Source organism: Ochotona curzoniae, unplaced genomic scaffold (assembly GCF_017591425.1).
Source record: "Ochotona curzoniae isolate NIBS_2020 unplaced genomic scaffold, NIBS_Ocur_1.0 scaffold_1852, whole genome shotgun sequence".
NCBI lineage: Eukaryota > Metazoa > Chordata > Mammalia > Lagomorpha > Ochotonidae > Ochotona > Ochotona curzoniae.
Window position 1 is genome coordinate 58,394,904 of NW_024467087.1, and position 24,568 is coordinate 58,419,471.

The 24,568-nt window shown below is 43.9% G+C and overlaps 1 protein-coding gene across 3 annotated transcripts in view; it reads right to left on the minus strand.

The window, feature by feature from the left end:
• HDAC8 (histone deacetylase 8) overlaps nucleotides 1-24,568 on the minus strand; it is a 259,389-nt gene that overhangs the window by 26,450 nt on the left and 208,371 nt on the right. For all 3 annotated transcript variants that reach the window (XM_040999995.1, XM_040999993.1, XM_040999994.1), the window contains one exon: nucleotides 1,924-2,029. In XM_040999995.1, the coding sequence (XP_040855929.1) occupies nucleotides 1,924-2,029 (106 nt within the window). The remainder of the gene's footprint in view (nucleotides 1-1,923; nucleotides 2,030-24,568) is intronic.

Genomic DNA, 24,568 nt, shown 5'->3' on the forward strand with positions numbered 1-24,568 from the left:
TTTTTGTGGACCCAATTCCTGGTCCACATGTTTTCTTCTAGATTAAGTACATGGGTTACCATCAGAATACTGATTCAACCTGTTAGGATTAAAAAAAAAATCTTGATGTTCATGTAATTCCTATGTCCTCTCAGATCTTTTACTACCATTGTTTTTAACCAGTCTTTTACCTCTAACAATTTTTTAAAAATTACTTCTCTTTTAGTTTTCTTACCTTTCCTAGCATTCTCTATTTTTCCCTTCTTTATGTTGTCTTTTATTTGTCATTTCCATTTCCTCTATAGCAAGAAGTCATACTTTCTGGAGCCATGTGCTTAGATATACGTGCAGGCAATCCAAGACCTAACTGTACGTGTGGAGGCGTGCGTAAGCAGATGCTCTGCTTCTAGTTCTATGTCTGTGTTTTAGCAGGACTTAGAGCCCAGATGAAGGTACGTGACCAGGTTGAGGGGACAGAAGTTAGAAAGTTGGCCCAGGATCAGTGTTGAGGGAACCAGGAAACATGTCCTAGATTGGAGAGGAGCAGGGAGAGTGAGGGTGGGTTTGCCAGTTCATCAGGGCCATAGCACAGTGGGAAGAACTGAAGAAGGGATAGGAACAGAAGGATTGTGAAGGTCTTAAAGGTTGGACAGGGGAAAAGATTTGCTACAAGTTTGTGAGGTCCATGGCTACTGAGATGCTAATGGGAGGCAGCTGAAAACTACAGGGTCAGGAGAAGGCTATGGGACACTTTAGTGGGGGCAATTTGCATTGCTATGTGTCTAACTAAAGAGCCTTGAGCTTACTGGCTTAGAAAATTTTCCTTCATCAGTGGAGCCCAGGACATGGATTCCTGGCCTACAGACTTTGCCATTGGCATGGATTGGACTCTACTCAAAGATACGGACCTTCATATAACCTTCAGGCAAGACCCTCTGGATACAGTGTGCTCTCTCAGGCTGACTGTAACACAGAAGTGGCCTCCCTTGTTTTGTCAGTTGACATTTCAATGAGGCAGTCAAAGGTAGGAAAACTGGTGCTATCTTGGCCACTTTACAAATGAATAGAGGAATTTTATTCTCCAGGATGTATATTCTGATATGCTTGGTCTCTTAACTCTGCAGATTATTAGGACTATCCCCCAAAACGTAAAAATACACACACACACACATACACACACACCCCACCCCACTCCACCCCACACACACTGTGAAACAGGGAAATGGGTGCCTAAAATACTTACAATGAGTGGTAGATGAAGTGAGTTGTAAAGTAGTAGCTGGGGTGGGATGGGAGGACGGTGCTCCCTAACAGCTAGCAGAGTGTGGTTAACAGGTCACTGGCCTGACTGATGCCTGCCATTTCTCCTCCATCCCTGGCTGGGTTGATTCTAGGATAGCCTCAGGGAAGGGAGGAATTACGGAGCACAGCCCCATTCCAGAACTCTGAGCAAGACTCGGGGCAACCCATCCTGGGACATCAGTCCCCACTGTGGTTCTACTAGTCTATCCAGGCAGCAGAGGACTAAGAGATGCAGCCACCACAGAAGATGTCTGTGAGCCCCTCCCCCAACCTTCTCCATCCCCACCCCCAGGTCTGGATGGAAATGTCATCATTCTGAAGAAGCTTTTCTTCTTGGTATTTTGAAGAAAAAGGTCTCAGAGCAGACTTCAGGTGTGATTTTCTCCTCACAGTGCCTAAAGCTGAATTTTTTTTGTCTTTCTAAAGGTGACATCAGCTGACCAAATGACTATCCCAACCAGAGTGGCCAGTGGCAGAATTCCAACTACAAGCTGTCAAGCAAACTATGAAGAAACTTTGTCTTCCAAGTCCGTGAACTGATTCACCACCCAAAAGACAAATGGTTTTGGAGGAAGCTCCCACTGATGGGCCACTCCAAACATGGTGGGCCCAGAAGGGCAGGACGTAAGGGGTGGTGCTCACCTTTGATGTAGTTGAGGATTTGCTGGATTCGGTGGGGCTCATTGCGGTCTGGCCGGCAGCTTGGCGTGATTTCCAGCACATAATCAGGACCATATGCTGTGAAAAACTGTAAGGAAAAGGGCAAGGCCAGAAAACAAATGAAACCACATAAAACCTCTGAACCCAACCACATACAAACAGGACAATGAATAGAAACTCACCACGACTGACCAGGCAGGGGAGGCCTAGTGGGGTAGAGCAGGATGATGGGGCAGGAAGCCCCATCCTGGTGGCGTCATTCTCCTTGCTCCTACCTTCAGTGCTGCTCAGCAGCTGGTTTCTGTAGCTCACTGCTCAGGGAGCCCCCTGCTCAGAGTTTCACTTTATCTCCATCCTTAGCTCAGGCTGCACCATCCCCACTCGCCAGCCATGTTGGACTGCTGTGGGTGCTCCCAGGTCTTATCATGCTGGGTCTTCCCTTAGAACCTTTGCCACTGCTTTTTCCTAGAGTCTGCCTTTGCCCAGCCCCAAGTCCTGATGCCTGTGAAATTGTCTTTCCAGGCGCAGCTCAAATGTCAACTCCTTCACAAAGCTGGCCCTCATTCTCTACCAACCCCCAGAGCATTCTGTGGGTGCCTCTCTTATGACCCTTGTTCAGATAGTCAGTGCTTGTCTGCTTAGCACATGCAGGTCACTGTGCCAGTGAAGCAGGGGCTAGGAAGGTGGATGTGATTTCCTCTGGGTCCTCTAGGTGTTCCCAAGCACACTGAGCATTGAATGGATATTTCCTTTTCTACAGTACCCACATACCACCCGCCCCCCCCACCCCCCACCCCATTACCAACAGCCTGAGGGCAGGCAGCTCTGTGGCTTCTGCATTTCTTAGGTGCTCACAGATTTTGGCAGCTGCAGGTTAGTTTTGGTTGCCTTGAATTCCCTGCTCCTTCTCATGGTAAACGAGTTTAGTTTCTCTACTTTGATTTTTCTTTCCCTATAGTAGAGTTGATTTGTTTTTAAAATCATGGAGTCAAAAATAAAGCTTGAGGATTCTATTTCTAGCTAGCTAGATGACTCCTTGTGACCTTCGGCAAGTCATAATATCTGATTCAGCTTCTCTGTTAGGGCCTGCTTGGGGAAAAACACTCCATGACAAAGGGAATCATTCAATTGGGATAAGTCTTTGAATGGGAAATATGCAAAGCTACTATTTCTGTTTAGTTTTTAACAGAAATAGTATTTGTGCACACTCTCTGGAGAGGGAGCATATGGTACTTAACATTATGTGCTTTCAATAGTGATATTGTTAGGTGGAAAGGGAAGTAGGGAAATTCAAATTCCATGAAAAAAAGTGGTACAGAGGGCATGAAAACAGGGATCTTGATATGTGTCATGACTTTGATGCCATTCAAAGAGTTCCTTAAACATAATCTATGGTTGTGGCTATTGTCACCAGATTACCCTTGGTACGAGTCATATACATCTGGCACCAAGGGAGAGGTTGTGGAACAATTGCTAGGGCTTCTCATGGTGTCCCTGTGGAAGCCATGGGAGTGTGTTAATGGCTTTTGCATATCCATGATAGAAAATTTCTGCACATGTAGTTAAAAGGAAAATGCCCGAAGTTGTGCCAGTACTTCTAATGTCATGTGTGTGTGTGTACACTGACTTGGGAAGAGAAAGGAGCCCAAGACCTTTGTGTTGGAGTTATTACTCTCTGATGCCTGAGGCCTGAGGTCTGGAGATGGAACAGGCCTTGGGTAGAGATCATCTTTACCAAACCCATTTATGGAACATATGGAGGGGTTACCTGGGGGACACATCCAAAAACTAGCCACTGCCCCAATCATGGTGGGAGAAACCTGAGAAGCTTGTATTTTTAGACAGAGAAGGCCCCTCAGTCCAAGCCTGAGTACCTCATGGGCTTGGCTCTGGAAGAGAAGGCTTCAAACAGGTGTGGCACGCTCTCCTTAGGCGGCCTCTTCTTCAGAGGGTGTCAAGTGCTACGCTCATTGCATGGGTATGGAAAGACCGGCGTATGGAGCAAAACAGAAAAAAGGCAGCTGCAGGGAAAGCTGCCCCTCAGGGAGACCCAAGCCCCTGGCATCAAAGTGCTATAAAAATCAGAGACTGGTGTGGCCACCGAGGTACAGAGGTAAGGAATGTTCTGTCTCCATAAGTGAAGATGACGCTGCTGATCCTCTGTCAGCAAGATGTGACATGAGTTGTTTGCTTCGGGCTGGGGGTTTGGAACAGCACGTCCTCACTTGTGAGTACCTACTATGTGGTTATCTGACCTCACCTACTTTAGTCTCTCTTTGATCAAGTGCACACAGATGTAAGATGGTCAGCTGAGGCCAGAACTCCTCACCACGTGACAGAACTTGGCTCTCCTGAGATTAGGTCTCTTGGCTTGGTTTCATAGCACGTGACTTTAACTAATTGAGCCACACAGTGGGCAAAGTTGTAAACAACCCCATTCTTTGCTGAAGCAGGCTGGCTGCACATAATAGCTAATTCTGGGCTCCTAAACCTCTTCCCCTACCTTGCCAATAAACCTGGCTTCCAGGTCTTGCTTACTTCCTCTGTTTTGTAGCCTAGATGGTTCCACACCAAGTCCCTGAGTTGTGAGCCGGTCCCACACTGCAACTAGCTGGCCTTGGCCTTGGGAGGGGTTGCTGAGCACTGGGAGTAGCAGTTGGTATGCAGTAGTCCTAGGCTTTATCTCAGGCAAAGATGTTACCGTTTCCCCTTTCTAGCTCTGTCAGGGTATTTCTTTGTTTTTGTGTTATACTTTACTTTTATTTTTGTGCTCCTTAAATCTTTCCTACTGGCTGTGAATGCTGCAAAGTCACAAAATTCTGGCATGTTCTCTTTGCATGCCCTGAAGAGTTAAGCTTAAGTTATCACGGGTTTTCTTTAAATGTATGTTAAATTGAATTGATTCACCAAGGCTTTAGCTAGCTGTTCAGTTAATTGTATTGAGTAATCAAAGAGTCAACCCACAGCATTAGCGACCCTTTTAGACTCTTGAGGCAGCAGGATGACACGGAAAGGATACTTGCTTTAGAGTTGGAAACTGGATTTTAGTGCCTGGATTTAGGTTGTGCGCTTTGGGTAAAATGCTTAATCTTTGCTTTCGTCATTTTGACTAAAGAGATGACAGATGCCACTCTGGTTGCATTGTTAGGAAGCAATGAGATAATAGTTTTAAAGGGGCCTAGCACAGTCTGGTACATGGTGGGCTTTTGATGATTGAATTTCCTTCCTCTGGGACAAAGGCTGCTCACCTAAGGGAGCCTAGTCTCTATCCTGAAAAATACTAGGCAAAACACTTGAAACTTTGTAGAAGGATGGGCCTGTTCCTGCAGCCCTACCAGACAATGCCTTAAGTCACTAGCTCTACTTAGGTCCTGTGGAGAAACTGACTTCTCATGGAGTTTCCTGTCTTATGGTCCTGCCACTTGTTGCTTACTGGTAAAGTGGAAAGAAATATGATCACACAAGGCAAAAGTGATGCTGGAGTGCCGGGATTTGGCTAGCACTGGAAATAGCTCGAGGCCCCACCCTGAAACTGCCCTCCAGCCCCAAAGAGGAAAGGAAATGGGCAAGTAGCAATCCCATTCCCAGACAGGTGGAGCAGGGAATGAAAGAGCCAGCCGGCCTTCAAGGGGAAGCCCTGGCTTTGATCTCCGCAAAGGAAGGAGGGAGGTGCTAACCCTTCTCCACCCCTTCCCTCTTTTCCCTCAGCATTCTTTTCTTTTGCCTCCTGGCTTCAGTTTATACATTTTTGAGGGGAATATGGTACTGTGAAAGGGGCAAATGGAAAGTATGAGGTGAGGCATAGGGATGGGAACTCAAAGTAATGATTTTTTTTTTTTAGGGTATCAGTCTCTTCTCCACCCAAGAGGCAATGGAGAAAGATATGCAAATGAACCTGGTGCATGTAAATAGCTCAGCTATAGTTCAGTTTAGCCCAACTTAAGGCTCCAGCTCTTATTCACATAATGAAAATGACAACTAGAAGTCTGCTCAAAAAGATACTTAGAAGCAACATCAAGAGTGCTATTCCATTACAATCCTATTTGGTCACAGGAACAAAACCACAAACCCAAATTCGCCAGTCCTTTCCCTTTTGCCTCTTGTATGCCAAATTAGGCTACTCATTCTAGTCCAAAGATATTAAGACACGTTTAATAGGAGAGACTATTATTTAGCAGGGTGAAGAATGGTATAATAATAATAATAATAATAATAATAATAATACAACTAACATCTCTGTTAGGCTAATTATGTGTCTAAATTTTTAAGCATTAACTAACTTAATGATCATGACTAATATATGGTATAAAATATTACTGTTTTTACTTTGAGATCAGAAGCAAAGAACAGTCAGCAAACTTGACAGAAATCACACAGTATGTGCATGCCTGAGATTTGAACCCAGGGCATTCAAGATAGCAGCATCAGCTAAAGGAGTCTATCAACTACACTAGAGGAAGTGATTGTAGAGTGGGTATGGCGAGGGGGAGGGAGGCAATCCCAAGAGTCTGGGCAAAGGCAGGGAGTGTGAAACAGATGGCCCATATTAGAATTAGACATGGTTAGAGGGCACAGGGCCTAAGGAAGAGCAGGATGCAGCCTGGGGATGCAGATGTACATTTCATGACTTTCATGGTTGGTGCTATGACATTTGGCCTTGTCACAAATTAGACACTCCATGAGGGCAAAACATTGTTTCCTATCATACTGCTAGTTCCCAAAACAGTGCCATCTAGGAGGTGGTAACTATCTGTGGCAGAGGTGAGTGGGAACTTGGGAAGAGATGGAAAATTTTTAAATAAGGTAGTGATTGGGTTACCTGTGCATTTTGGAAGGCTTGTTTGTTAGTCTGGAGAAGGTACTGACCTTTGAAGAAGTGACGTAAGCAGGCACACCAGATAGAAGGCTGATGCTGTAGCACTAAGGGAGTGATAACAGGGCCTGAAGAAGGACAGTTGTGGGAAGCTAGAAAAACTTTAAAGATAACATCAATGGGACTAAGCAGTGACCTGGCTGTGGGACGTAAGGAACAAGAGAGAGTCAAGGATATCTGGCTCTATGGGAGGAGCTTTACAGAATGAGAAATGTGAGCAAGAGAAGGCTTGGGGGAAGGTAGGTACGTGGGAAGGGGAGTTCCACTTGGGGTATGGTGAGGGTCAGGATGTTGACCACACAGTGGTCTGTGTGATAGAGTAGGCTCAGTGAAGCAGAGACTTGCTCAATGACACAAAGCATGTGACAGTTATGGAGTTACTAACGACATAAAGTCAGGAAATTGGATGAGTCTGCCATGGGCAGGAGCTTACTGTGAAGTAGGAAGAGAAGAGAGGTAGGAAAAGAATCATGGGGTAAAGAAGCACTTTAGAGATGGATAGAGGATGTAAAAACAGATCTGGAAACAACTTGAATATTAAAAAAAGGCTTATTTGTTTTTATTGGAAAGGGCAGATTTTACAGAGAGAAGGAGAGACAGAAAGATTCTCCATCCACTGGTCCACCCCTCACATGGCTGCAATGGCTGGCGCTGAGCTGATCTGAAGTCAGGAGCCAGGAATCTCCTCCAGGTCACCCATGCAGGTTCAGGATCTCAAAGCTTTGGGCCAACCTCCATTGCTTTCCCAGGCCACAAGCAGGGAGCTGCATGGGAGGTGGAGCAGTTGGGACATGAACTGGCACCCACAGGGGATCCCAGCATCATCGTGCTGGGTCCAACAACTTGAACTATTTAAGGAAAGGGCTGAAAGCATCTTCTGACTTGTCCACTGGAAGAGATGTTTGCACATTGGTCAAGAAAGTGGGCAGAGGAGTGACTAGCTGGCTGACTGGAGTAGGCTACCGTTGATGGTTGGGATGGACAGTGTTTTGGCACAAGGAGTTAAGCTACAGCCTACAACATTGGCATCCCATGTGAGTGCTGATTCTAGTCCCCGTTGCTCCACATCCTATCCAGCTCGCTGTTAATGTGCCTGTAAAAGCAGCATAAGATAAGGAGGGAGACCTGGATGGTGTTCTAGGCTCCTGGCTTTAGCCTGGTCATTGTGGTCATTTGCAGAATGAACCAGAAGGTGGAAGAACTCTCTTATCTCTCTCTCTTTGCTCCCTCCCTCCCTCTTTCTATAATTAAACACAAAAAGGAATTGGATGGGAAGAAGTGGGGGTGAGAATGATAATGAGTATATACTCTTTTTTATAGGAATTTGATTTAGGATGGGGCTGAGGAAAAGCAATTGCTTCAAGATGAGGGGAGTCCAAAGTATATTTCCAGGCAGAGTGGAAAGATTCCATCACATGAGACTCGGGACCAGCATGACAGTGATTTCAAGTTAGTTACATCTGACATTCAAATCCATTAGCCAATCTAAGAGAGAAGAATATTGTTTATTGTTTTATTTCTTTTTAGATTAATCACATCTTGCACAGAGCCTAGAAAAAGCTAGGTGTGATAATAATTCATGTTTGTTGAAGGAATGACATAGAGTGTGACTAAGAATTTGAGGAGATTCACATATAGTAGGGAAATTTGGTGGGTACAGGAAGTTGGCTAAGGTTGAAATGGAGAGCATGGAAAGTCATGACTGTCAGGTTGAGGAGGCAGGATTTGATATGCCGGGTACTGCAGCAGGGGACAGGACTGGAGCTATGCCTAACTTGATAACTAGGAACCACAGAAAAGTCAGGTGACTAGTGCGGAATTGACTGCAGTGGTTCAATGGGAAGACAAGAAAGGTTTGGACTAAGGTCAATTTGTGGGGATGGAGTGGAGAAGAAATGTATATGGTGAAGGGAGACTCAGCAGGAATTGGCAATTGCCTGGTTGTAGAGGAAAAGACAGAGTGGGAAATCAAAATTGACTCCTAGCTTATGAGTCTGGGTGAGTGACTGAGTCTCAGTGTCATTGACAGTGTCTAAGGCAATATTAGCAGGAACCACAATTCTAGAGAAAGGGAGATGATAGCCTTGGGTACTAGTCATCCTATTAACAGAACCCATCAGGTGGATTGGAGATGACAGTAGAGCATCTGGGTCACTCTAACAGTCAGCTGACACACGATGGTGGTATTTGGGAGTGTAGTCATAGCTCAGGACTAAGATGAAAAATTGGAAGAAGGTCTACATTTAGAAGGTAGCTGGGACATGAACAGCTCCAGTGAGTAGAATGAAATACAGCAATCAGAGAAGAAAGAATGAAATCATCTGGAGCCAAAGGGATGAAAAATAGCATAAGAAAATGCTTGGAGCTGGCTTTGTAGCATAGTGAATAAAGCCACCTCCTGCAGTGCCAGCATCCCATATGAACACTGGTTCAAATTCTGCTGCCACACTTCCAATCCAGCTCCAAGCTAATGGCTTGGGAAAGCACTGGAGGATGATCCAAGTCCTTGGGCCCCTGCACCAATGTGGGAGATCTGGATGTAACTCCTGGCTTCAGCTCGGCCCAGTGCTGGCCATTGCAGTCACCTGAAGAGTGAACCAGTGCATGGCAGATATTTCATTTTCTCTTTCTGTCTCTAACTGAGCCCTTCAAATAAATAAAAATAAATCTTTGAAAAAGGAATATGCTTAATGTTACCCATGCTGTTAGTGTTGCTACAGCTAAAGGAACTGCTTAGTCCTTTGGGATACAGTGACACTATTTCTGCTCAGCTTTCTTTCTATATAATTCTCTACGTAGATGTCAATTTTTAATAATTGCTAACTCATAATCCATTCTTTTCTAAAAATTATTTTTGATTATATTAGAGAAACTCATGGTCAGTGTCAATCACTCTTACAGACCCCTGAGGCTTTACTCAGTTTTAGCCGAGGAAGTTACACTGATGATTGTAATTTAGGTCCTGGCTAGGAAGAATTTTCTTGTCCTGACTCACCCTGTGACTAGAACACACTGGAATCAGAATAACAAAGCCTCAGAACTTTGAACCATAACATGGGCTTGTAGGATGATTCTCAACCTTTCCTGTATTACCAATTACTGTATCAAAGGAGCTGGGCCCAAGCATGATGGAAACAAACAAACAAAAGCCCTCTTTTTCCCAGAAAACATCTCTGCTTACAGGAAATTTGGTTATTACATATGTCATTGATGGTACATTTTAAGGACATAAAAATTGCAGTGGTATTATTGGGAGTAAATTTTATTGCTAGGGCTTTAAAACACAAACAAAAATAATAACTCCATTAGTTGTTAGATTGAACTGGCAGGAAGCAGTACATCAAAGGCAATCGCTAGCAGGCCAGGAGAATGGGAACCAGAAGTGGAGTGTCCAGAGCAGGGCCAAGAAGTCAGGGAGATGCGGGCTATTACAGATAAGAGATAAGATGTTACCTGTGGAGGTGGATATGAAGACAGAAGAAAAGTGAATTCGTAATTGCTGTGATGGAAACCCTGTGCCCTATCTCATCCTACCTGCAGTATTCATCTCACCTTCTGGACATAGTCAGTCTTTAAGAATTGCTGGAGAGTAAGGCGTCTATATCAGAGCACAGGGGTGCCATGAATTGTGGACTTAAACGACTATGACACATAAATAATTTTCTTATTTAGATGTTATAATGGTGTTTTAACTATTGGTATAGACAATAGTTTACTAGACAAAATAATCAGGGAAACCTGGGAAATGTTGTGTTACTTCACCACCTATTGCATTTAAGCAAAGAATATGCTCAGCGTTGACTAGCCTTATTTCATTAGCTAACGTTAGTACTGAGAAGCTTGGCAAGCACATATATGGAGACTTCAAAGAGTTCATGAAAGAATAAAAGAGAAACTTATTTTCGCGCAAAAAAAAGTAGAAATGCAAACATATGGAGGACCTTCTAAGATTATTGATAAACATGTGGCATCAAAAAATAGCACAGATTTCAAAATGTTTTTTGCATCAAAATAAACTTTTAATGCCAATCTCCAGGAACTTCTGGATGATTCCTCAAATATATAGCCCTTTACTTGTCTGGACAATAGGATGCTGGACTCTATGCTGGGTATATGCTTGCAACGAAGGAATCTCAACTGAACTTGAACTGTGGTTATGCAGCAAGGTGGAGGAATCCACCATGGATGGAGGGTTGTGGGAGGGGTGGGGGGAAATCCCAGTACCTATAAAACTGTTTCACATAATACAATGTTACTAACAATAAAAAAAAAACATATATAGCCCTTTTGCATATCAACACATTGAAAAATTCTTTTAGGGCCCAGTGTAATAGTCTAATGGCTAAAGTCCTCACCTTGCATGCTCAGGGATCTCATCTGGGTGCTGGTTTGTGTCCTGGCTGCTCCACTTCCTATCCAGCTCCTTGATTGTGGCCTGGGAAAGCAATTGAGGATGACCCAAGGCCTTGTGACCCTGCACCCATGTGGGAGACCTGGAGGAGGCTCCTGGCTCCTGGCTTTGGGTCAGCTCAGCTCTGGCAGTTGTAGCCACTTGGGGAGTGGACCAGCAGATGTCTTTCCTTCTTTCTTGTCTTTCCTTCTCTCTAAATCTGACTTTCCAGTAAAAATAAATAAATCTTTTAAAAAAGAGAAAGGTTCCTTTAGTTTAGTTAAATCATAGTAGTGTGTGCGAGTGTGTATAAACACATGCATGTGCATGTGTGTATGTGTGTGTGTGTTCATGCACATGTGCCTTATCAGGTGCTGAGTGTCCTTTAGGCTTTAGGGAGAAGTTGAGCACACAAAAAAAGGTCTGGTGGTTGTTCTCAAGGAGATGACAGCCTAAGTAGAGACAAAGATATAATTACTGGAAAGGCAGAGGAATAAATCCAAGCTAAACTGTGTGGTATTTGGTTAAATTACATTTATGCCTTCGCAGGTGTCGGGCCCTGGGTAAGTTCCATGACTTATCCAAGGCTCTAATGCTGACACTATGACAGCAGAGAAGGTTCTTCCAAAAGTTCATGGAAATGTATATTATGAAAAACCTATGCATGATGTCAAAATTTTTTCACAGGAATATACTTGACATTTTCATTTTAAATTTGAGAGGCAGGGAGACAGATACAGACACACAGACAGAATTATTATTCACAGGTCACTCTCAAAATGTCCCTGATGGTCTGGGCTGGGCCAGTTCAAAGTTAGGAGCCAGAAAAGCAATCCAGGCCTCCCACATGGGTGGCAAGAAATCAATCACTTGGGCCATTATCACTGTTTCCCAGAGACTGCAATAACAGGAAGTTGGAGTCAGGTGTCACAGCTGGATATTGAACCCAGGCGCTCTGATGTGGGATGTGAGTGTCTTAATCAGCATCTTAACCACTGGGCCAATTGCTTGTTCCAATGTACCTTTTAATTCAATTTTCTTCAGACCCTTTGAAGTACCCTCATATATACCCTAACAGATAGGAATTTGAATCTACAGCTTTGAGTTTTTAAGCTTAATGGTTGAGATTTCTGAAAACCCACAGGATGAGCCTTACATCTTTTCTTGACCATTCACTAGCTGTGTGAGCTTAGGCAAGTTACTTAACTGTTCTGTCCCTTGGCTTTCTTCTTTGTAAAATGGAACAGAATCTACCATGAAAGCTTGTTGTGGCAATAAATGACTTAGTTCATGGAAAGCACTTCGAACAGTGCCTGGCTCCCAGTAAAATGTTCAGCAAATATTATTGAATGCTCGCCATTACCATCCTTTTTGTGCTTTATCAAGCATACAAAGAAAGGGAGATCCAAATGCAATGCATGGCAATAAAAATGTGCCTTTTTATAGATGTCTATTTTATAGACGAATGAGGGTGAATTCTGAAGTGTCTCCAGCTAGAAAGCTAGAAAGCTAGAAAGAGAAGATTGAGAAGGATATCAAAAGGACTGAGAAAAATGGATGCAAGGAGGAGTGATGGAGCAAAGAAGTGACAGTGGAAAGGAGATGAGACAAAAATGAGGGGTTTCCATTGGGGAAGGGAGGCAGGAGACCTAAAGAGGAGGCAGGAGAGACAAGGGCAGGATGGCTAACCACTTCCCTAGGGGTCTTCCTTTAGGGTGTGGTTTCAGAGGTTTGGGGGAAGGGGCCCTGGCCAGGACTCATACCTTTCTCACATCAGTGCTGATGCTCACATTTGCACCATTACAGCGAATTCCTCCTTCATTAATGTGTGCAGGACCCACTTTGGTTATACCTTGTGTCTGTTAATACTTATCCATTTTAAATTTTTAAATGTTATTAATACATTAATATTTTGGAAACACAACTGCACGTGAAGATTTTTTACATCAAATTTTCCTGAAGTCAGGGGTGGGAATGGAGGAAGTGAGAATATAAGGTCATTGCTTTACCTGGCTTGTTAGATAGATACTGACATGATTTTGAAATCTGATTCTACTGGAGTAAGGATCTTGGCTTCCTCCTTAGGCTTATGCCAAACAACTGCTCTCTATCCATCCTTTCCCTGCTGAAGTTCGAAAAAATTTCTTTTTTCACCTCGAACCTGTTTCAGTCTGGCTTCTTCCTCACACCTTCATGGAACCATTTTTTTCAGAAGAGGGATGGCAAAGAGATTTCAACTTTACTGGCAACTCTGACTGGTAGGATCTGCTCGGGGTGCTGGATTACAGTAGGATTCTGAGGCTGTGTCTAATTGGAAAATGTGCGATGAGCAATGGAACATCCACGCAAGTATACGAGGAAAGCAGGGTTGGGGACTGGGTGAGATGTGCCATATACCTGCTATTCCTATTTTAGCAGAACAAGAGTGACTTCCTAATTTTCTACCTAATCCCTTCTTTTCAGTTATTCTATTTGCTCTCTCCCTAACACATGTTACTAACACATGTGACTAACTCCTTCTTTTTGACACTGTAGTGTACAGCATGAGCCCTTATTACTTGTTCTTCTCAGTTTCCTTGTCTGGATTCTCTTCCCTCCTCTGTCTTTGAACGCCGAGTACCCTCAGAGTGTACCTTCATTGTCTTTTTTTTCTCTTTCTGCAGGAGTATACATGGTCTTTTGATGTTTTAATCACATTTGTACAGAGACCCTAAATCTCCGGGCTAAGTCAGTATTTGGCCAGTTTCTGACTTGCATTTGTAATTATCTGCTGGACATTACCACCTGGAAAACTTGAATTCTTGGTACTTGATGCTTAATGTGTTCCAAACTGAGCCGATTCAGTGCAAGTATTGCCCAACAGAATGGTACATCTTCCCCCTTCGTCACTCAGCACCGTAGAGTGAATCCCACTACACAGTAAGCTTCTCAGCATAGAGCTGAACTTATGACCCTGAATGGATTAGTGTGTCCGTGCTTTGTTTAGAGGTGCTAGGCTTTGTGCTTTCAAAATACCCAAAATGATATGGTTCAGGCATCTCTATCTCCAAGATACTCCCATTGTTTGATGACTAATGATTTTTTTCCTCACTATTTGTCAAACAAACAAAAACCATATCTAACTATGTACAAGAAAATAGAAAAAGGCATAGGTTACTCCCAAGACTGGCATTATCTCTCAGGGAAGCCTGATAGCAAGCAGTCTACTTTGGGCATTATTTGAAGCACTCATTGGTTATCTGCTGGAATAGGATTCAGTGTGGTAGGCGCTGGGGAGACAATGATGCAGCAGAAACGATCTCTGGCCTTGAAGAGCTTATAGTCTAGTGAGGAATGCAGACAGGTATGGAGTAAGGACAATGAGAAGAATGTCTGAGGTGAATCATTTCTCTAGGGCGGTGGGAATCGTGCAGTGGGAATTAATTCTGAGTGTGGGAGTGGCGATAGTTAAAATTTGTGGAGGAGCTGAGAGGCAAAATGGCCTTGAAGGATGAGTAACAGGAAGGGAGAGAAGGTAAGAATGGCAGAAGAAGCAGAACAAGGACAACAAAGATACATTCTAAACAAATCATCAAAAATTAATAGAGACAAATAATAGAATAAAACCAGCACAGTGCTGTAAGCAACCTTCTGGTCTCCAAATGACACATCCTTCTTTCCAGATGATGACAGAGCAATGGGCTTGGCAGAGAGGAGAGAGAAAGCTATGGGTGGGTGTACTACTCCAGTAAAGTAGGATTTTTGATATATCCATTAGAGAGTGGTTACTTGGGGGCCAATTGGAGTTGCAGTTCGGACCTACTGATTTATTTGTTCACTCATTCATGCAACACTGTTTCCTGAAAACTCCTATGTGGCCTGGAAGATATGAATGAGACTTGGTCCTGGCCCTAGGGAATGTATGGAGAGACTTATAATTGCCAATAGGCAATTGTAATGCTGAGACGTGCCGTAACAGAGATGTAGGCAAGGAGTTCCTATAGCCCAGAGGAAAGACAAAGCAAAACCCACCTGTGCTCTCTTGAGTCAGCCTCTGACTGATTTCCCTGTGTCATCTCCCTCCTGGGAGATTTCCATCAGAAATTCAGATCTGATCAAGTCATTCCTCCTGCTTAAAAACCGTGGTTGGCTTCCCACTGACTGCAGGATGAAGTCCAAACTCAAAAGCAGGACATGCAAAGGCCTTCAGTGGGACCCAGCCCGCTGCCACATTATCTCATGGCACAGCCTGGGCTATCGTCCTGAAACTATAGCTACATTGAGCCACATTGTCTCTCCCTATTCCTCCTTATCTGCTCAACTCTTCTACTTGCTTTGAGCGCTTGCTACATGTTGCCTCTGCTGCTACATCATTCCTAGCTCCCCTAGATGGAGGACGTTCCTCCATTCCTCCACTGTGTTCCCACAGCTCGCTGCCAACCTCTCTATCCTAGCACTTATCACATTCTGCTATAATTATTTGTTTATGTGCCTCTCTCCCCCACTATGCAGTGTTCTCCTCAAGGCTGGGAACTGGGTTCCATCCTTTTCTCTCTCCTTGGGAACTGTTATGGGCCTGGCCCACAGTAGGCATGTGGTGCAACATTGATGGGTGAATGAATGACTCTGACATGTGGCCATCGGGCCTGGTTGTTGTCAGCAGCTGGCATTACTTAGCAAAAGAGATGCATAAAAAATGAGGGGCAGCCAGAATAGCTGGAAAATAGCAGTTCTAGTGACATCATGAGAAAAACAGAAAAAAAGAAAAAGACTAAGCAAACTGGAGAAAGCTGAGGCAACGTTCTCACTCCTGTTTTAACAAATGATTTGATTCTGAGTCGCACTTTTTTGTCTATTCTCCCATTCACTTTTGAAAACTCAGTCACTGAAATGACTCTAATTATTCATGGTCAGTGGCATATCCAGGAAACACTTAGTTTACAAGCAATTAAAATACACTAAAGTAGATTTATGCAGGTTGAACCCGATCCTGCTGGTAAGAAGGGAGTGAATGACTTATACCTTGGAGGGGTATGTGCTCTCCAGGGTTGTTTTTTAAATCACTCTTTACTGTGTTGGCTTGGTGCAAACATGGCAAACATCCGGAGGTACTCCTTAAGGCGGATGGATTGGGAACATCACAGGGCACCTGGTCCACAGTTGGAGACTTGGTGCTTCTATCACCATTTCCTATGGCTGCCCGCCCACCAAGGGGGGAAAAGAGGCCATTGGAAAGGCCTCAGTGCTGCAGTCAGGAGGCTGGTTTCCAGCAACACTGGACCAGTTGGAATCTATCAGCCCTTCAAGGTGCAGTCTTGGGATTGATAAAATGGGCAAATGAATCTCTGCTTCATCAACCTTAAAGGGTTGTTTATGAGGATCAAAGGGGAGCATTTTGAGGAAAGCTCTGAAGGCTAGACAAATGAAGGGTAGTCCATTTACATTACAAAAACCTATGGCTGTCAGAGGTTCTGGATGAGGCTCACACCCACTGAGTGATTAGCAAAGGCACACTTAAGCTTGTCCCCTAACAGTTTATTTAACAGTCTACACAAGAATGATTCATCACCTTGCCACACTCAAGCCAACAGTGTTTTAATGTCCCTCTAATGAAGACAGCAGCCAGCAGCTAAACAAACACTCTGCTTGGTTCAGAACAGACGTGGGGCAGCAAAAGCCTAGCGCGTGGGGTGCAGGTGCCCTCATGGATTCCTGCACCATCCTTCCCCACAGCAGGTTCTGCTTCCTTGGGTTTGATGTGAGGGCAAAAAGTCCCCCTTTGGTAGTTCCACAAAGCTTGGCATAATATGCAGCTATGCCATTCAGTGGGCCTGTGTGATGGGTACAAAATTCAGAATGAACAAAACACGACATAGTTCAGCATCAGCATTTGGGCTAAGTTCTGAGGACCTGCAGGAAGGCTGAAAACCTGGTACGGAAATAGGGCAGAGAAGCAAGGGTCATGGAAGATCAGTAAATGGGGGGTGATGGTCCACTTTAAAATCTGACCTTAAATTATTAAGGCCATGAGATACATTAGTGGAAACTCATTTATTCTACATCTGCAAAAGAATCCTGGGTTCCTTCACGCTCTGTCACACCTCTTGCCTTTCCGTTCGCCATTGCCTTTGTAGGGAATATTCAGCCCTCCCTTCTCAGCCTTCCTACTCATCTTTCAAGCCCCAGCTCAAATGTAACCTCTTTGAAGTCTTTGCTCACTCCCCAACAGCAGAGTTCTTGTTCCCTCCCCTGTGTCTCCACCAGTCCTTTTATGGTCCTTGAGCCCATTCTGATATATTCATTTACATGCCCTTCGTCCTCAGCAGCCTGTGAGTGAAGCTTTTGGAAGCAAGAACCACACAGTACAAAGATGCTTACGTAGCATAAGGCAGGGCACAAAGACTGGCCAAATGAATAAGCAATTGAACAAATACCTGGTTTCCACAGTATAGTGGTTATCATGTGGGTCTTAATTCATTGATTGGGTCAGCATAAGATTCAAAGGGAAAGTCCAATTGGCAATGATTTGATATGCCACAACCACTTCTTCAATACTGGTTGAACTGACTAGTGACTACCTTGGAACTAGTAAAAAGCAAGGAGTCTACTTGGTAGAGGCGTTGAAACTGCACCCGTGAGGGAAGGCCTGGTGTGGCCTCTTGTTGCAAGCTCTCTGAGCTGCCAAAGCATTGCCGCTCACAATATCCACACCCCTTGCCTGCAGAATTCTCCTGTGCTTGCTTCTTAGGAAGTTGCCCAGTAGCATAGAAAGCATCATTTAGTATGTTTGAAAATGGAAAATGCATGTTACCAGAGAGGAATGCCTAACGGATAGAGCCTGACATGGGCACTGCTCCCATGGAAGCCCCGCTCAGCATGTGCAGTGCCCGACTCTCCTAATGATGAACTCAATGACTTTGGACATATTAGCTAATTTCACATTTCCCCTCCCCCTCCATGGAGAGAATGATGATGATGTTGCATGCATCGAGTCAATAGGAAGCTTGACTGAGATCCCTATGGACGAGGGAAGCAGTGGCTGATGGAAGCTGAGCCTGCAGGGTTTGTTGTTCGGTTGATTGTGTTTGTAAGTGTGAATCACTCAGCCTCAAGCCCAGATGTGCAGCCCATGAAAAGGAAGGACAGGCAGGCATCTTCAGCTTGGGCTGCAACAGAGCCAATGCACCATGCCAGCTGATGGATGAAAAGGGACAGAGCAGGCTAAGATGAGGGTGGGACAGAATGAGATGGGATGGGGCACTCAGCTGGGGGTTTCCCTACAGCTGATCTTCTGCTCCCCAGTAGGGACCAGGAGCAACAAGCTCTGAAAGCTGTGCCTCCTGGAGCAGTTTAGTATTGAAATCAAATAAAACTCGTGACAAAGTCAATCTGACACATCTTTAATGATACACATAATGATTATTGTGCTGTACTGTAATTAGGCATAATGGTAAGCAGCTCCCAGGAATGACTGTAATTACAATTACTTTTACACAGCTGAACCAAATATTTCTGAGGTCAGCCAGGAGGGGGGTGGAATTTGGGGGTGTGTGGACAGAAGCAAAGCAGAAATTTTGTTGGCAGGCTTTTCTTTGGTTTCTTTCCTCTCCCTACCCTACCATGCCTTGACCCCTTGTTGGGGAATAGAAAAAAGATCTGATGAAGGGCCTGAGGCTGGACTGCTTAGCTCATTTCTCTAGTCAGAAGGAGGCCATCCTGAAACTCTGAGGGTCAGGGAATTTGGGATGTACAGAGGGGCTTCCTGCTGATTAGCTCCCATTTTTCCATGAAGACTTGAAATTCTACCATGTAGCCTTAAACCTAAAAATTACACATCTAATTACAGACCTTGTTTAGATCTTGATTTAAACAAATCCACCTAATATATAGTGACAAAATGGTACATTTTCCCAGAGACTGGTATTACACGATGTGAAGAGATTATTGATTTTGTTGAATATGATAATGGTGTTATGGTTATGTTAAGCAAAGATCCTCATCTGTTAGATATACACACTGAAATATTTACAGACCATCAGCTGGGTATGGTAACTGCGACTAGCTTTAAAATTCCTTGGAAACAAATTGGGGGGAGGTTGTAGAAATAATGATGGAGGCACATTGGTAAGTGTTGAGCCTGACTGATGGGTACCTTGGGATTCTTTATACTGTTCTGTTTCATGAATGTTTGAAAGTTTCCATATCAGGCCAGTGTCAGCACCTGGCTTCTACTAGCATGGGCAGGCTCATGGGGGCCTGGGGAATGGCAACGGCAGGGTGTGTAGGGACCTAGGGGCTTGTGCCCAGGCAGAGCAAGCCTGGGGATTTCTGCATGTGTCTGATCTCAGATGGCATGGGATGGGAGGGGAGAACTCTAGGTTAGCATGCTGGTATGGTGTGCTGGTGGACCAGGCTTGGGGAACTTTGAACATTCTTGAATCTTGGGTGGGTGGAAAGCTAGGACACATGCCAGAGGACTGGGTCTGAGGACCTATCTACCCTGTCTACATGCTTGGGTCCCTGGTCAGGGTGCACAGCTCCAGGCCAGCATGCCACTCCACCAGAAGACTGGGTTTGGGAATACTGGCCTGGGGAATCCATGTGCTTCCAGCACAAGGAGTATGGATTGCTTAGGGAAGGGGGTATGGGGATGTATGGGAGGGAGGACCACTGAGGGAGTATGTGACAGATGAGGCATGACTTCTGGGGGACTTCAACCAACAAGTACTTGCAGCTAATCGAGGGAGCTTAGACTGAGCAGTTTGGAGGGGGGAAGCTGGAGGACCTTTCTGGATCAGAGCAATGTACCCGCCCATGTGACAGATCTAAGCTGGGCTAGTTAGCATCAACCACCACTGATCACCACCCACTGGCACACATTAAAGCTGGGGCTGGAGGCCTACCTGGCAGGCCTAGATCACAGTACCCACCAATGAGTGTTGGAACAGGGCATGGGTAATATTAGACTGGCTAACAGTAACCAGCATATGAGAGAACTAGTTCCGGGGGCAGATTTTGTTGGGGGGTATGTGGGATCACTCTTGTGGAACTCTAATATCTGCTGGGTTGCTCAAGAGCTGGGGGTAGTGATGTGCTGAGCTAGGTATGACATGGAACCCTTTCTTCCCCCAGTACTAATGGGTACCGGGGTTGGGAACAGGCTGGGCTGGTCCAGGCTGTAGCATCCATAAATGCACCCAAGAATAGGGTGTGGAGCAGGCTGGGCCACAACATTCACCAGAACACACAAGAGCCAAGGCTGGGAGCAGCCCGGACCAAGCCAGGTTATAGTACCACCAGTGTACGTTCATTGCATTGCAGGGAGAAATGGGATCAGTATCCTTGAATATATTCTAACTCGAGGATGATGAATACAATACCAATATTTCACATTCAACATGTGTTTCAGAGTTTCAAGCCCAGTTGTCTGGTTTTTATTTTCAGCTCTGTCCTTTGCTACCTGTGTGATTTGGGACAAGTTACTTATACTATCTGTGCTTTTCTTTTTTTCATCTGGAAGGTGAGGGTGATGATAATACCATGTACTAAAAGAGATAAAGTTTCATGAAGTACTTACATTAGTGCCTGGTATGTGCTAAGTAAAGGTTTTCTATTATTACCATGACCTAGGAACTGTGTTATATGCTTATTTATTCATCATGTACACTGAGCACTTACCAGGTCTAGGCCCTGGAGATAGAATATTTTTGTGGAATTTATATTTCACCCAATTTTATCCTTACAAAACAGGAGAGGACACAATAAGAGAGGCACTGTTTATATCCCCAATACACAAAACAAAAGCAAGGTTTAAAGCTGTTAAGTAATTTGTCCAATGTCACAGAATTTTAGCAAGTTAGATTCTGTTTCTGGTCTGTGTGACTCCATGGACCTCTTCCAAACCAGGGCTCAGTAGACTACCGCTCATGGCCAGATTTGTTCCTCTGCTTTCCCCCCTGCTTAAGACATAATTTACTTGGTTTAGCGCAAAGGCTCAATTAGCTAATCCTTCCCCTTCAAGCGCTGGGATCGCATATGGGCGCTGATTCATGTCCTGCTTCCAGTTCCCATCCAGCTCCCTGCTTTGTAGCCTGGAAAAGCAGCAGAGGATGCCCCAAAATCTTGGGAGTCTGCACCCACGTGGGAGGCTCAGAAGAAACGTCAGCCTACTGGCTTTGATTGGCTTAGGTCTGATTGTTGTGGCTACTTGGGGAGTGAAGCAGCAGATAGAAGATCTTTCTCCTTCCCTCTGTAAATCTGCCTTTCCAATAAGAATAAACAAATCTTTAAAAAGATAAAGTTTATCCTTTTAGAGTATATGCTTAGTACACGCACAAGTAGTATATTTACAAAGCTGTGCAACCACTAACCAATTCCAAAACATCTTCATCATTCCAGAAGGAGACCCATAGCCATTAAGCATTGATTTCCCCTTGTCCCAGCCTCTGGAAAACACTAATCTGCTTTCTGTCTCTAAGGATTTGCATATTGTTAACATTTTATAAAAATGGGATAATATACTATTGGCCCTTTGTCTTTTTCTTTCATTTGCCACAGCATTTTCATGGTTCATCCATGTTGTAACATGTGTAGCACTTCATTCTTTTTCTGTGAGTACACATATATACACTTGTATATATTTATACATACACATAAGTCTACCCTTTATATCCTTGGCTTGTACAGCCATGATTCAACTAATCGTGGATCAGAAATACTTGTACTGGGGAAAAGCTGTGTCTGCTGAGCATGTATAGACTTCTAGTTATTACAAATAATGTCGCTACAAAAATCTGTGTACAAGTTTTGTGTGGACATATGAGATTAAATAGGAAAATTTGGGGGTCATTAATTTTTATTGGAAAAAAATTTTTTTTTCTAGTTAGCATTTTTATGGAATTACCAGAATGGTTTTCCAAAGTGGCTTCACCCTTTTCTATCCCAGCCATCAACACATGAGGGTTCCAATTTCTCAACATCCTTGCCAACCCTTGCTATTATCCATTTTTTTAAAACACTGTCATTGTCGTAGGTAAGGCATGTAGGTATCATAATAGTCTCTCGTTGTGGTTCTGACTTGCACTATCCTAATGGTTAATGATGTCATTATATATTTATGGCGAATTTTAGATCATTAAAGAAAACTCTATTCATTTTTATTAGAGATTTTAAAATACATCTGGATACAGGATCCGTATATATAAGATTTGCTGACATTTTCTTCCATTCTGCAGGTTCTTTTCATTTTCTTGAGAGTGTCTTGTGACCATAAAGGTTTTCAAGTTTGACGAAGTTCAATTTATCTGTTTTTTTTTTTTTTCTTTATTAGCTTGGTGTTTTGTGTCACATCAAAGAAACTAGCTAGGGTGAGAAAGCTTTATATCTTCGTTTTCTTCTAAGAGTTTTAGCTCTCACATTTAGGTCTTTTATCCATTTTGAATTAATTTTTGTATATGGTATGAGGTAGGGGTTCAACTTCACTCTTCTGCATTCAGATTTCCAGTTTTCCTACCAGTATTTTTGGAAACAAAACAAAACAAAATAAAACAATTCCTCCCCCATAAACTGTCTTGGCATTCTGGTGAGAAAAATCATTGGCTAGAGATATGTTGACTTATTTCTGGGCTCTATTCTAGAGACCTCTCTCTCTATGCTAGTGCTACACTATCTTTTTTTTTTTTTAAAGATTTATTTATTTATTGGAAAGTCAGATATACAGAGAGACAGAGAGGAAGATCTTCCGTCCGATGATTCACTCCACAAGTGAGCGCAATGGTCGATGGTATGTCGATCCGAAGCCAGGAACCAGGAACTTCTTCCAGGCATCCCACACGGGTGCAGGGTCCCAAGGCTTTGGGTCGTCCTCAACTGCTTTCCCAGGCCACAAGCAGGGAGCTGGATGGGAAGTGGAGCTGCCGGGATTAGAACCGGCGCCCATATGGGATCCCAGGGCGGGTTCAAAGTTAGGACTTTAGCTGCTAGGCCACACCACCGGGCCCCTACACTATCTTGATTACTGTAGCTTTTTAGTAAATTTTGAAATATGAGTGTTCCAATTTTGCTCTTCTATTTCATATGAAGTTTTGTAGTACTTTGTTAATTTCTGCCCCCACTCCCCAGTTAAAGAAAAAAAAAAGGAAAAATTAACTGGGATTTTAATAGGGATTATGCTGAATTGGTAGTTGGATTTTGAGAAGATTGTTACCTGCGGGCAGGATCTTTCAGGTCAAGTGATCAAGCAGAGAGGGGTTGTGAGAATGAGGAAAAGAGGTGGAGGGGAAAGGAAAGGAAAGAGATACAGGAGAGAGGGGGAGGGAGGGAGGGAGGGAGAGAGAGAGAGAGAGGGAGGGAGAGAGAGAGAGTCATTTCTTCACCTTCTTGGTGATGCAGTCCCTCTACAGATTGAAATGATGCCCACATACATTGAGAAGGCCAGTCTTCTTTATGAAATCTACTAATCAAAATGCTAATCTTCCCAGCGCAGTAGCCTAGCGGCTAAAGTCCTCATCTTGCATGTGCCAGGATCCTATATGGACACCGGTTCTCATCCCAGTGGCCCTGCTTCCCCTCCAGCTCCCTGCTTGTGGCTAATGTCTCTGGGAAAGCAGAAGAGGATGCCCCAAGTGCTTGGGCTTCTGTACTCAGGAGGGAGACCCAAAAGAAGCTCCAGGCTCCAGGCTTCTGACCTGGCTTGTTGCAAACATTTGGGGAGTTAACCAGTGTATGGAATCTCTCTCTCTCTGTAATTCTTTCAAATAAAAACAAATCAATCTTTAAAAAGGTAGTCTTAGCTTTCTTTTATACTTTCTTAATACAGAAAGTTAGGTTTTTGAGTTTTGGTTACTTTTTAAAACAGGCACTGCAGCACAAAATTCCTTATAAGAATGCATTCATTGCATGCCATATATTTTGGCATGTTTTGTTTCTATTCATTTCTCATTTAAATTTATTTATCTTTATTGGAAAAGCAGATCATAAAGAGAGAAGGCGAGACAGAAAGATCTTCCATCTGCTGGTTCACTCCTAAACGGCAATGGTCATAGCTGAACTGATTCAAAGCCAGGAGACAGGAGCTTCTTGCAGGTCTTCCATGGCGGTTGAGGGTGCTAAGGTTTAGCGCCGTAATCTACTGCTTTCCCAGGCCACAAGCAGGGAGCTGGATGGGAAGTGAAGCAGCCGGGACACAAACCAGTGCTGAACCAGTGCTCATATAAAATTCCAATCCAGCATTTACAGGTGAAGGATTAGCTAGTTGAGTCATTATGCTTTTCCCCTATTCACTTCAAAGATTTTTTTTTAACCCATGTGCTATTTAGGGGTGGTTCTATTTGCTTCCTATGTATTTGTTAATTCCTTGAATTTCCTTTTTTTTTTGGTCAGAATCT